This window comes from Scardinius erythrophthalmus (assembly GCF_964197995.2).
Source record: "Scardinius erythrophthalmus genome assembly, contig: HAP1_SCAFFOLD_690, whole genome shotgun sequence".
NCBI classification, from domain to species: domain Eukaryota; kingdom Metazoa; phylum Chordata; class Actinopteri; order Cypriniformes; family Leuciscidae; genus Scardinius; species Scardinius erythrophthalmus.
In genome coordinates this window covers 1-12,500 of record NW_028295931.1, presented here as the reverse complement: position 1 = coordinate 12,500, position 12,500 = coordinate 1, and the positions used below count along the sequence as shown (strand labels likewise).

The 12,500-nt window shown below is 36.2% G+C and overlaps 1 protein-coding gene across 1 annotated transcript in view; it reads right to left on the bottom strand.

The window, feature by feature from the left end:
• The window catches only part of LOC308686719 (dystrophin-like), a gene marked incomplete at both ends in the record, with an annotated part of 21,762 nt that extends 9,584 nt beyond the window's left edge, over nucleotides 1-12,178 (bottom strand). Inside the window, 11 exons of the mRNA XM_081395157.1 lie at nucleotides 1-127; nucleotides 214-331; nucleotides 5,644-5,800; nucleotides 6,976-7,148; nucleotides 9,421-9,610; nucleotides 9,952-10,106; nucleotides 10,236-10,447; nucleotides 10,820-10,937; nucleotides 11,517-11,683; nucleotides 11,822-11,903; nucleotides 12,098-12,178. The exon at nucleotides 1-127 is cut by the window's left edge and continues 142 nt beyond it. Of these exons, the coding sequence (XP_081251283.1) occupies nucleotides 1-127; nucleotides 214-331; nucleotides 5,644-5,800; nucleotides 6,976-7,148; nucleotides 9,421-9,610; nucleotides 9,952-10,106; nucleotides 10,236-10,447; nucleotides 10,820-10,937; nucleotides 11,517-11,683; nucleotides 11,822-11,903; nucleotides 12,098-12,178 (1,580 nt within the window). The remainder of the gene's footprint in view (nucleotides 128-213; nucleotides 332-5,643; nucleotides 5,801-6,975; nucleotides 7,149-9,420; nucleotides 9,611-9,951; nucleotides 10,107-10,235; nucleotides 10,448-10,819; nucleotides 10,938-11,516; nucleotides 11,684-11,821; nucleotides 11,904-12,097) is intronic.
• Nucleotides 12,179-12,500: the final 322 nt, after the last annotated feature.

Below are 12,500 nucleotides of genomic sequence, written 5' to 3'. Positions count from 1 at the left end.
GCCAATTCCAGCTGTTGCTGCCAGTCAATAGCAGCTGCACCCAAATTCTTCCAGCGAACCGTTACATCCTCCACTTCTTTACGCAATATGCGGCCCACATTTTGAACCCTCTCCTCAGGACTTACATCTGGGCAGCACACAAAGTGAAATACAGGTTAGAGCATCTATAAGTTATTGTATTGGGCATATGTGTAGGTGCAGAAGACTTCATACCCTTCTGTCCAGGCCTTTGTTTCAGACCCTCATGAGGCATCTCGGCAAGGAAGGTTTTAGCATTGTCAAGTGTTCCATTGATTACAGGTTCTTTGGCACCGAACTCTCTTCTGAAGACCTGTGAAAGCACAATGACTTGCTACCAAAAGTACTAAATGTCACTATGAGTGGTGAACATTTGTGCAACTTTAGCACTAAAACCCTGCATTTTATTCACATACTGTATACCCCCCTCCAGTCCAACTTAACCAGGTGCTATTTTTGCTGGTATAGTGCTTCCTCATGCATATTTAAATCAAGCCATTGTCATTCTTTCCTGGGCAAACATGCCTCCTTCCTATGCAAATAAGGCTCATCATAGAATGCACTGGATTCACAAATATCGGTGCAACCTAATGCAATTAACACAGTGCTGTTACAATGTTTGTGTTCATTTTCTAGTGATCCTGGTCTGAGAGTTTTACTGCTTACTGTCTTTCAGCCATTTTCGGGGCACATACAAACTGTGATCATCTCTAATTTTGTGTCTGCGTTTACATCATTACATGGACTGGAGAATTCCTTTTGAGAACCAGGTACTAAAACAACACAGACACCACATGCCTTAAACTAAAATCAATTTTGGTACTTGACTTAAAGCTGAAATCAAATAAAATACTAATATCAGATGAAAACGTTAAAAATCAACGTTAGAAATGTTCCCGTGGCTGAAATAATTTTAAGTTGAGGTACTAAAATCAAAAACAAATAAAATGTCAATCACATAACAAAATTACTAAAGTTTTAGTAATTAGTAAATAATTATTTAAATTAACATGAAAACATAAATAAAATATAGCTGCGAGCAGCGATTACGGGCCCAAGCCGGTGGCACCGCAACCCCGGTGCCTTTAGGGTGGCGGTGCCGCCGGCTTTGGCCCTTTATCGCTGCTCGCAGCTATATATATATATATATATATATATACACATACATATATATATTTATTTATTTATTCATTCATTCATTCATTTTTTTTTTTTATTATTTTTTTTTTATTCAGATTTTATGATACACTCAAAATATTCCACAACAAATCCTTTAAATTTAATGTAAAAGTAAAAATGAAAGTAAGCAGTGTTGGGCTCACGTAACCCTCTCATCAGAATCAAAATGTTTCAACATTTGCGATGTATTTGGATGCTAAACTATTCTTTATTATAGGCTTTGTTCTTCACTCGTGTTCCAATATTGATGGAAAAAATCATCCTCTTCACATGCGCAAAAATTTGCTTGGAAACATCACAGTGGAGCGAGCGGTGCTTACTGTGAATGTACGAATTGTACTACTGACTATTTAGAGCAGTGTAATTTTTATATGTTAGGTTGACTATTTTATTATTATATTTTATTAAGGCTATAAGATAAGATTATAAATCATACAGAATGAGTTTTTTTGGAAATGTAAAAATGCAGAAAGTTTTATGGGATAGGTAGGTTTAGGGGTAGGGTTAGTGTGAGGAGATAGAATATACAGTTTGTACAGTATAAAAACCATTAAGTCCATGGAGAGTACCCACAAAGATAGTAAACCGTGTGTGTGTGTGTGTGTGTGTGTGTGTGTGTGTGTGTGTGTGGCGTGGGCGCGATTGAACAGTAGACACATAAAAACATACTCCATCATTATACAGGACTTATATTTGTGTACAGTTGCAATAAAACACAAAATTGTGCTTTTGTAAAATAATTTCAAGCAATCCACCCCCCGAAAGGCGCTAATTTTAAAATGAAACTAAAATGCTCATGGCTGCACGGGCATTCATAACGGTGCACGTCCATGGCGAGGAACGAGCAGAACAGAGTGAACGTTTTTCAGTTAATTCCTACTTCCATAGGAATTCATTTGAAACGCTCGCTCAACCAATATAAATGTCAGTGCGGACGAACATATTTTACTTTAGTTTTTAAGTTAGCGATTAAAAAGCCCCCAGCGGTGTCACACGTCAGTTAACCGGTGGTAAAATATTCTCACCGTCACATACCTAGTATATTTATATATAGACATAATAGGCCTACCTGATTTTGAACACAAGAGGGCAGTATAGCACTATGTTTGACTTTATTTATGTATTGTTTACACTAAACAACCATTCTGGCAGTTTTTAAACTTAAAATTCATTCTTAAATTGAAAAAAAAGAATAAAATGTTTAGTTGTGATGTTTGTATACTTTTATATAGAAATAAATGGTATATAATTACATTTTTAGAAAATTTGAGGCTTTAAGTTTTTCCTTTTTGGACATTACTTTAATCCCTCGCCATAGCAAAACCGTTTGAGATATTTATTATCCGTTCACAATTTAGCATATTTAATGTATTTTCATCATGTTGAAAAAGTTTGGTGGGAATAAAATAAATAGTTTAAGAGGAGTGGCTAAAAATTCATAGGCTGATTTTGCAAAAAAATCCACATTCAGACCAAAATATCTGACTTCCTTTTGCTCTGAGCTAATGAATGTAAATTAGAAAGTTGTCCGGCTTGATGAGAACAATATAAAAACATTTTTTTTTTACTGTATTTAAAACTAACCCCCCCACTTTTGTCAAAAGCATGTTGAAAGTGACACACTTCCTGCTGCCAGTTGGTGGCGCTATAACTTTGACTCACAAAAGTCACATCCATCTGATCGGCCTCTTACCACGAACACACTGCTGAAGTTTCATCAAGATCAGTTGATGTATGCAGAAGTTATAACACTTCGTGTCTCTCTTTTCTCGCCATAAATTCGTTTCCTCACCACGGCCAAACCGTTCAAGATATCAAAAATCCGTCCGCAATTTAGCATCCTCAATGTCTTTACTTCATGCTGACTGAGTTTGGAGGTGATTGAATGAATTCTCTAGGAGGAGTACATCACATTCCACAGCAAGCGTTTTCCAAACAACCCATAATAGCTGACTTCCTGTTGGGCTGGCGTGAAACTTGTCAGAGGGAAAGTTGTTCGGCCCGACGAAATCTATATGTGTACCGAGTTTCATATTATTTCATGCAAGCGTGTTTGATATATGGACCAAGTTTTCAGACCCTGTTCAAGAGGGCGCTGTTGAGCCCCCCTGCCATGCCCGTTTCTGAAACTTTTCACATGTCTACTGGCTAATAAGTGTTATGTGTCTGTCGAGTTTCATCCAATTTCAAGCATGTTAAGAGTCTCAAACGCATCCGAAAAGAATATTAAAACTTGATGCGTTGCCACGGCAACAGTATCTAAGATATCAATAATCCTTTCACAGGTCTACATCTGCCCTGTGTTTACATTATACACATAAAGTTTGAAGCAATTCGGGTAAAATTAAGAGGGTGACTTCAAAGCATTTTGAAAGTGACACACTTCCTGCTGCCAGTTGGTGGCGCTATAACTTTGACTAACAATAGTCACATCCATGTGATCGGCCTCTTACAACGAACACACTGCTGAAGTTTCATCAAGATCAGTTAATGTATGCAGAAGTTATAACACACTTCCTGTGTCCCATTATTCGCCATAAATTCATTTCCTCGCCACGGCCAAACCGTTCGAGATATCAAAAATCCGTTCGCAAGAATTCATCCTCAATGTCTTGACTTTATTCTCACCGAGTTTGGTGGCGATCGGATGAAATCCCTAGGAGGAGTATTTCACATTCCATTGTATGCGTTTTCCAAACAACGTATAATAACCGACTTCCTGTTGGGCTTTTGTAAAACTTAGAGCACGAAAGTTGTTCGGCCCGATGAGATCTATATGTGTACTGAGTTTCATATTATTACATGCAAGCGTGTTTGATTTATGGACCAAGTTTTCGGACCCCATTCCAGGGGGCGCTGTCGAGCCCCCCTGCCACGCCCCAGTACCAGCTTCAGCCCGGCCCTGATGGCCGCAGGTTCTGACGTGTGTGCAAAATTTCAAGAGTTTTTGAGCATGTTAAGGGCCCCAAAAGTGGCAAAAAGGCAAAAAAAAAAATAATGAAGAAAAAAAAAAATAATCCTTACGGAAACAATAGGGCCTTCGCCCTTTCAGGGCTTGGGCCCTAAAAATCAACTCAAAATATTCATAAATACTATAAACATATAATGACACTGTGACACAATCAGTGGGCACATTTTATTCATTCAGTGTTGTTTTTATGAGCAAAACAAACACTAACGCATTTTCTAAACCATTAAACTAAAAAGTATTGTAGCACTTTATTTTACAGCCCTGTTCCCTATGAATGTACTATGTACTTATTATAGTAAATGCAATAACTGGGTAATAACTAACCCTGAACCTAACCCATGTAGATACCTTATATTAACCAGTACTTTCTTAAGTAAACATACTGTAAAATAAAGTGCAGCCAAAAGTATTATAAAGCCAATTGCAAGATATTAAAGCAAGCAGAGCATTCTTATTTTCTATTTATTTTCCATACATTTTTTTAATTTACTATTAGTGAAAATGTTTCTGTTATACATTTTTCTAATTTTAATAAAAATAAAGTTTGTGAAAAACCCTTATGATCACATATTCAGCATGATTTGAGAATGATCCAAAAGGTATCCTTTGCTCCAATGGACACATATGACCTTTTGTGACACCGAGTTCACGTGTTCAGTGCAAAAATTTGCTTATACATAACTGCCAACTTTTCCATATATTGTAATCATTATCGCAACATGTAATGATTGCTTTAACATGCTTAAATGAATACATGACGTTAGCTAACTGTGAGATTTGTATTATTTTAGAACTGTGCATTTCTGCAATATGGCCATTACTTTGACACAGTCACCTGATAACAGATCACTCTTAATTGTAACGTAGAAAAATGCATTTTCTGTAAAGCTGCTTTGAAACGATATGAATTGTGAAAAGCGCTATACAAATAAATGTGCATTGAATTATATTTGATAAGCAACATTTATATCATAACTTTTTCTGTTCTGTTCAATATATTTCCAGGTTTGAGTGAAAAAGAAACCTGAAGTTTTCTCAGACAAACACAGCACAGCAATGCCAATTTATTTAGTAGTTTGCAAAAACTTTGTTCAATTACGTTTCTGCTGAGACTCCTACACACATGCCAGTTTACTTCCCAGTTAACTGCACCTATAGAGTGTGACAGTGACTCAGCTGTCACAGGCAACACGCTCTCTTTGCTCCTCTACACTAACTACTTCATGACCACATCCTGTTTACTGCGGCCCCTGACAGCTGATGGCCATCAGCAGATGTTAATTGGTCCACACAACCATGCAAAGAGACAAGGGGACTTTGCACCTCTCCTACGCAAGATATCATCTCCATCTGTTTAAATATTTAACAAGAACAGACTCCGATAATGATCACACTTTGGCGCAACGAAAGACAGAATGCATAAATCACTCTTCATGCTTTCAGTGAGGGGCGAAGAGGACGCGTCCTAGTCTCACCTTGTGCGTAAGGAGTTGTTGGTGCACGGTCGGCACGTCGCCCCCTACTGGTTTCTGCTGTTCTAGCTCCTCCCTCTTCAACTGCAGCCAGTTGAGCAGCTCTTGTAAGGACATGTGCAAGTGTTTCCACTGATCCACACCTGTATCCAGATACGGCCTAAAGAGTCGTATGGATGGTAAGATGTGTGATACTGCCAAGTGTTAAATCACAGAGACCACCAGAGAGCACTATACTGTCACACCACAGTTGAATTTAACAAAGAATGTGCTAGATAAAGTTGGAGATTTGAGAAATCTTCACATCTTGTATTTGAATATGCATGACAATTAAAAAAAGCTTTTACCAGCTTTTTCCCGTACCAAGGGAAATGTGGCTGGATGAATTAAGACATTATGTGGAAGTATTATTTTTTCCATTTGCTGAAAATATGAGTGGGGCAAAAGACGCAAACCTGTTTCTAGTTGCCAGGGTGTTGCTATGTGGTAAGGTGTTCATAGATAGATTGATAGATGGATAGAAAGATAGATAGACAGATGTACGGATAGTTAAGATGGACAGACAGACAGACAGACAGACAGACAGATAGATAGATAGATAGATAGATAGATAGATAGATAGATAGATAGATAGATAGATAGATAGATAGATAGATAGATAAAATGACAGACAGAAAGAAAAAGAGATAGACATACAGACAGATAGATAGACAGACAGACAGACAGACAGATAGATAAATAGATAGATAAAATGACAGACAGAAAGAAAAAGAGACATACAGACAGATAGATAGACAGATAGATAGATAGATAGATAGATAGACAGACAGATAGATAGACAGACAGACAGATAGATAGATAGATAGATAGATAGATAGATAGATAGATAGATAGATAGATAGATAGATAGATAGATAGATAGATAGATAGATAGATAGATAGATAGATAGATAGATAGATAGATGGATGGATGGATGGATGGATGGATGGATGGATGGATGGATGGATGGATGGATGGATGGATGGATGGATGGATGGATGGATGGATGGATGGATGGATGGATGGATGGATGGATGGATGGATGGATGGATGGATGGATGGATGGATGGATGGATGGATGGATGGATGGATGGATGGATGGATATCTAAACCCTAAGTTTGAGTAATGTTCTAGTAGGCTTATACTTTAAATATAAAGTCAAATAATTGCAGTGATTTGCATATAGCATTAGACAGGCCTGGGGCTTGTATATGATCGCATAATTTTTTCAAAGCCCATTTCTGCTCTGCTTGAATTTTCCCCAGGTTAAAAATAGATGATTAATTGGCCTTACCTTATACTCATAACTTTGTTACACAACTCATGCCACCGCTGCCCCATGCCATCAAGCCGCTTTTGTAGCACCACAGCATTGTCCGTCCCCTCCAGAGATGACACAATACGCTGTCCATTTTCATCTAATGAGTGGTACATCTCCCCATGCGCATCAATCTCTGCTTGGAGATCCTATGAGGATTAAAAGAGATCACAGACATCCAAGTAACAGTTCACTATGTGATTACAGATCAAGAAAGAGTTATACTTCCCCGGATACTTGTTAGATGGTGACATGACATACTTTTGGAACATGTTTTTGTGTGTGTGTGTTATACTTGTTATCAAGAAATAACAGACTGCATTCTACATTAGAATTCAACCAAGCCATATAATATAATATAATATAATATAATATAATATAATATAATATAATATAATATAATATAATATAATATAATATAATATAATATAATATAATATAATATAATATAATATGTATATTATATTACATAAGTGCTGTCAAAATTAACGTGTTAACGTATTAAACTGAAAAAATGAATCACATTAAAAATATTTAGTTTTCAATACCTGAAATTCTTAAAGCACTGGTTACATAGGTCAAAAACAACGAAAACACTAACTTGTTATATTGAAGGGCACAGGTAAATGTGGCATTTATTATAACGGGTTTATGTGAAGATTGTTTTAAATTCACTTAAATTAAAAGTTGTTATATTTTCTAAAGCCTAATAAATGTTAAAATTGATAGCTTTCATTTATACTTATATATAAACTATAGTTAATGCTAAAACTGAGAAAAAAAAAATCAATTTCATAGATACATCAGTAGCACTATTGGTATCGTCATACTGGCCTTCTTTCAAAAAAGAAAAAGAAAAAAAGATGCCAATAAATAAATATTTAAAACAGGCAATTGTCTGTTGTTTGTACATTAATTTGGAGTTTAAATGTTAAATTATTAATAATTAATAATGTATACTAAATTTTATACATTATACTTTTATATTTAAGCATTTATATTTTATAGCAATATTTCAAAATTCATGATTTAAATGGAATTTTTTTTCTCACCATATTTCACAAATCACTACAACTGTAATGATATATTCAAATGCAAAAACAGCAACAACAAATAATAATAAAAAGAAGCTTTTGCATTAGTTTAGAATAGATACAAACAATACTGTTAACAAGCCAAAAATGTTCATATTGTCTTCCGACAATATTTTAAATGCTTGGTTCCCATAGTTTGAGAAGGCATAAACTAATTTCATTCAAAGTCATGATGCAAGCCAAACAAATCCAAAGTCACAAAGCAACTGTGAAGCTGACAGTGAAGATCAAACCTTAACATGATATGTCTTCCTGTGCAACATATCCAGTGAATGAGCGACATCAAATGAATCGAAAACTGTCAACAGCGACAATCCTTTAAATTCCCAACCATGTGGACGTGTCTGACGCGAGGCAAAAACCAGGGAGAAAGGGACATCGCGAGGATGAGAGCGAGAAAATGTATTCTGCGACCATGTGTCTACATGCGACATGAAACGAGCTGCAGAATGCCAGTGGCGAAGGCACACTGGCCCTGTTGTTTGAGGCGAGAGTGGGCACTGCGAGCGAGGACTGGGTCAGAGATGGTTTTCTGGGAGAACAGAGGCTTCTCTTTATAGCCCACGTCTTTGTCTGCCTCTTCATATTTAACTGCGTCTCTGCACCGTTGCCAAACGCACATATCTCCCATACCAGCGAGCGGCGGGCGACCTGGACAATGGACCCGTCAGTTTCATCAGCCTTCCTGATAAATATCACTTTAACTCTAAAGGGCTAATAATAAGAATGGAGTTTCACTTTTTTTTTTTTTTTTTTTTGTAATTTCATTATAATGTTTATGTCCTAAAACCCCTGAAAAATAAAACCGCATCAAACTCTACTCTGTAGAATCGTTTAAATCTAAGGAAGAGTGCCATATTTATATCTCAAAATAAAATCTGTATTTTAATGCAGAAATGTTGCATGTGGATGACATTACACACTGAAATTTCATTTTTGAAGTAAATAAAACAAAATACTACTATTTAGTCTTTCTACTTCAAAATTTCACGTTTAATTCAATGTGTTTCTTGCTATTTCTGTGTAATTATTTGTGAAATTTACTAGCAATTTTGGAATTAAAATAGTTTCTACACAAAAAAAATTCAATGTAGAATGTTTTATAAAAGTGAACAAGTAAATAGAAGCTTACTTTAAAAAAAAAGATATATATTGTGCACAGATGTTTGTGAAAAACTTCAGATTGGTAACTTGTGGAGCAGGGTTTCTCTCAACAGTGAGTGTGGCTAAAGGGAAAACCTGGACTGGAGCTGGAGCGGAGTGACTACATGCTTTAAAAGAGGAGGGGAAACTGCTGTTACGTACAGTATGCATACTGCTCATATACCTGCCATTGCCCGAATAAATGCCGCACTGTGGCAGGGTTTTCCAGAAGTCCCTCCTTAAATGTGGCATCTTGTAAGACATTGGCTGTGGTTTCTGCCTCAGTGAGCCAATTCAAGAATTTTTCCAGGTCCAAGTAGAAATGCTGCAATTGCCGTAGTCCAGATTCCAGATCTGCCTCCTTGTCCCCTACACTTCCAGATTCCAGATCTGCCTCCTTGTCCCCTACACTAAAAAGGGTAATGACTTCATTGTTATACAGAAATAAAGTTGTTAAATTAGTACCTTAATATACTTCAATATTAAATAAATGTTATAATTGGATTGGTAAATTTGCTTAATGCTTCAAGCCGCAGGATTCTCCTGAAAGCAATCGAACCTTAAAAAGCATTTGAAATAACCTCTTATGTACCCTTACTGTGTCAGCAGTGCATTATTTTCACACCATAAATACTTCCTTTCTATGAAAACATTATTATATGCCACTCCACTGGTTGGTGATACTGAAAAATGTAAGATTTAAACAGATGCTCACCGCTTATTGATGTTAGCCCAAGCCAGATTCATGCTCTCAGTCATTTGTTTAACTTTGCTTGTGTCGTCATCTGCATACAGGGTCAGTAGTTTGTTTGCCAGCTCATTGGTGACATTTATGTGAGCTTGCCACTGCTGTATATCCTTAGAAAGTTGCTGCAATAAAATAATATAGAGTTTATTTGTGTTAATCAAATCACATGCATTCATCTAAAGATTTTTTAAGGAATACAAGCGCACTGAATCAGTTTATTAGTCATAGATATTGTGTTTATTTTACATTACCTTGACATCTGCATTTTGGCCTTTTAAATCATCAACACTGTGCGAAATTTTCTTCCAGCTTTCTAGTTTTTCATTGGCTTTCTTGATGAGGGGCTCCACCCTTTTTCTGGCCTCCAACCAATCACTGGAGTCCTTATACATGTTCTGCAGCTGAAGGACCCGGTCCATCAGCTTGGTGTGGGAATCCTCCCAATGTGCCTGCAATTTTTCAACTTGAAATAGAAGAGAACATTTCTGAAAATGGCTTAAACAATCTTAGCTCATATAATGGACATAATAAATATAGACGATATAAAAAATCAAATCAATCAAGCAATAAATTATTGATTGGTTGATTCTGTTAACCAAATACAATTTTATATGCACGTTTGCCTTACAGCATACTGTAGTTCATGTTCAGTAGTGCTGTCTTATGATATGACCTTGAGATGCCCAGTAAAACACAATCCTTGGCACCGGTCATTGTTTAATTTCTGCATTTTTTCAGCGACCAAGCTGCTACAATGTTGACACCCTCATATCACCACAAATAAAGTGCATCACTGAAAGAGGATATGGATATGGACGAGGCAAATCTGACTTACTGCGCTCTGTAATGGTTGCCCGTGTCTCAGGGTTATTGGTTTTGTTCTTCAGGTTCTGCGCCGCAGTGATTTGTTTGTTCAGCTGTGGGCATCTTTGCTCCATGTCTTGCAGTGTTGACTGTAAGATAGTCACAACACAGAGGTCTTACTACTGGGTTGTGTGGCATCTTCTGGTCTCATGTCAGTCATATTGTACATATATATTTTCATGTTAGTCCACATAATATTTTATTATATCCATTTATAATATTATTAATTTATGTTACAATTTAATTAATTAAATTATTTTATAAATGTATATAATTGAACAATATTAATATATACAAATATACAAATGCATCCATTTCGATAAATATTTATAAAATAGCTTAATACGATTACATTTATCCAATACCATCACCGTCCCTCTGACCATTACATTAATTAAACAATCAAAACAATCAATTTAACAGTATTTTCCGTGAATGAATAACTAAAAATGATAAAGTTCTACTGTTCATTTCAAATGCAAAAAGGCTAGACAATCATAAAACAGGTCATTAACATATACTGTGCAGTCGATGCTAACTAACAGTTTATGTAGACTTTAGGGATAAGATAAAAATGTTACAAAAGTGTACAATATATCCACTGCAGGACAGCAAGTATTTTTCTGCGGACATGGTTTAAGAGCTGCAAGATGACGGCATAAACTGACCTTGAGTTTCACCGTCATGTCGTTGATCTCGTCAAGATCTCCGACCATTACTCTCTGAGTCTGAACCATGTGATCCAAAAGAGCGAGCCAATCATCAAGCTCCGTCCAGGATTTATTGAATTTATCAAGGGCTGCATCTCCTGCTGCACTACCAGTCAATGTTACAGCTGGAAAGTAAAAAATTCTCTTTTGTTCAGACTTTCAGATGTCTAACATCACATCACATATGACTAACATGAGATGTTCATGAATTTTAATAGCATATTATTGTAGCTTCAATCATCATGCATTACACGATATCACACCTGCGAGTTGACATTTGTCTCGCCACTCTTTGAGGAGAACTTGAATGGATGTCCAATCTGCACTGAGGCCATCAAACTGCCCCTGGAATGCATCAATGCAGGAAAATTATATTAAATAAAGTTGCATGCCTTGAAGCTGATAGACTGATATAGTCTGATATATTGCATTACAGTACAGTTATGGTAGATACCACTGGGAAGTGTGCAGAATAATCTAATATCATAGTCATAGTGTTTCTGAGATCATATCTAAAGATACTGTGGTCGGTTACACACCTTCTCTGGTTGACATGGAGGTCTCTCCTTTGCCAAAATGGCTTCCACTGCTGGTTTCTTTTCCTTTACATCATCCTCAATCTACACAAAATTAAAATAAGAAAAAGAAATTCACAAAAAACCCTCATTAAAGGAGTAATCTAGCTCTAGGTATAGCTATTTAAAAATGTCCAGGTCCAACCTTTTTATTTTTGCACAGTAAATGTCCAATGACCATGACAGGCACATTTACCACTCAATTCTAAGTAAAGCATCTAGACATTTTAATTTTAAGCTTTTCTTTATTCTCAGTGGTTATAGTCATTGTATTCTTAGCACTATAATACAGTGTATTCTTCTTTGTTATTTAGATTTATCCTTTATATTCGTTCTTTTGATTTTGGGCTGAAATATGGTTTTGAAA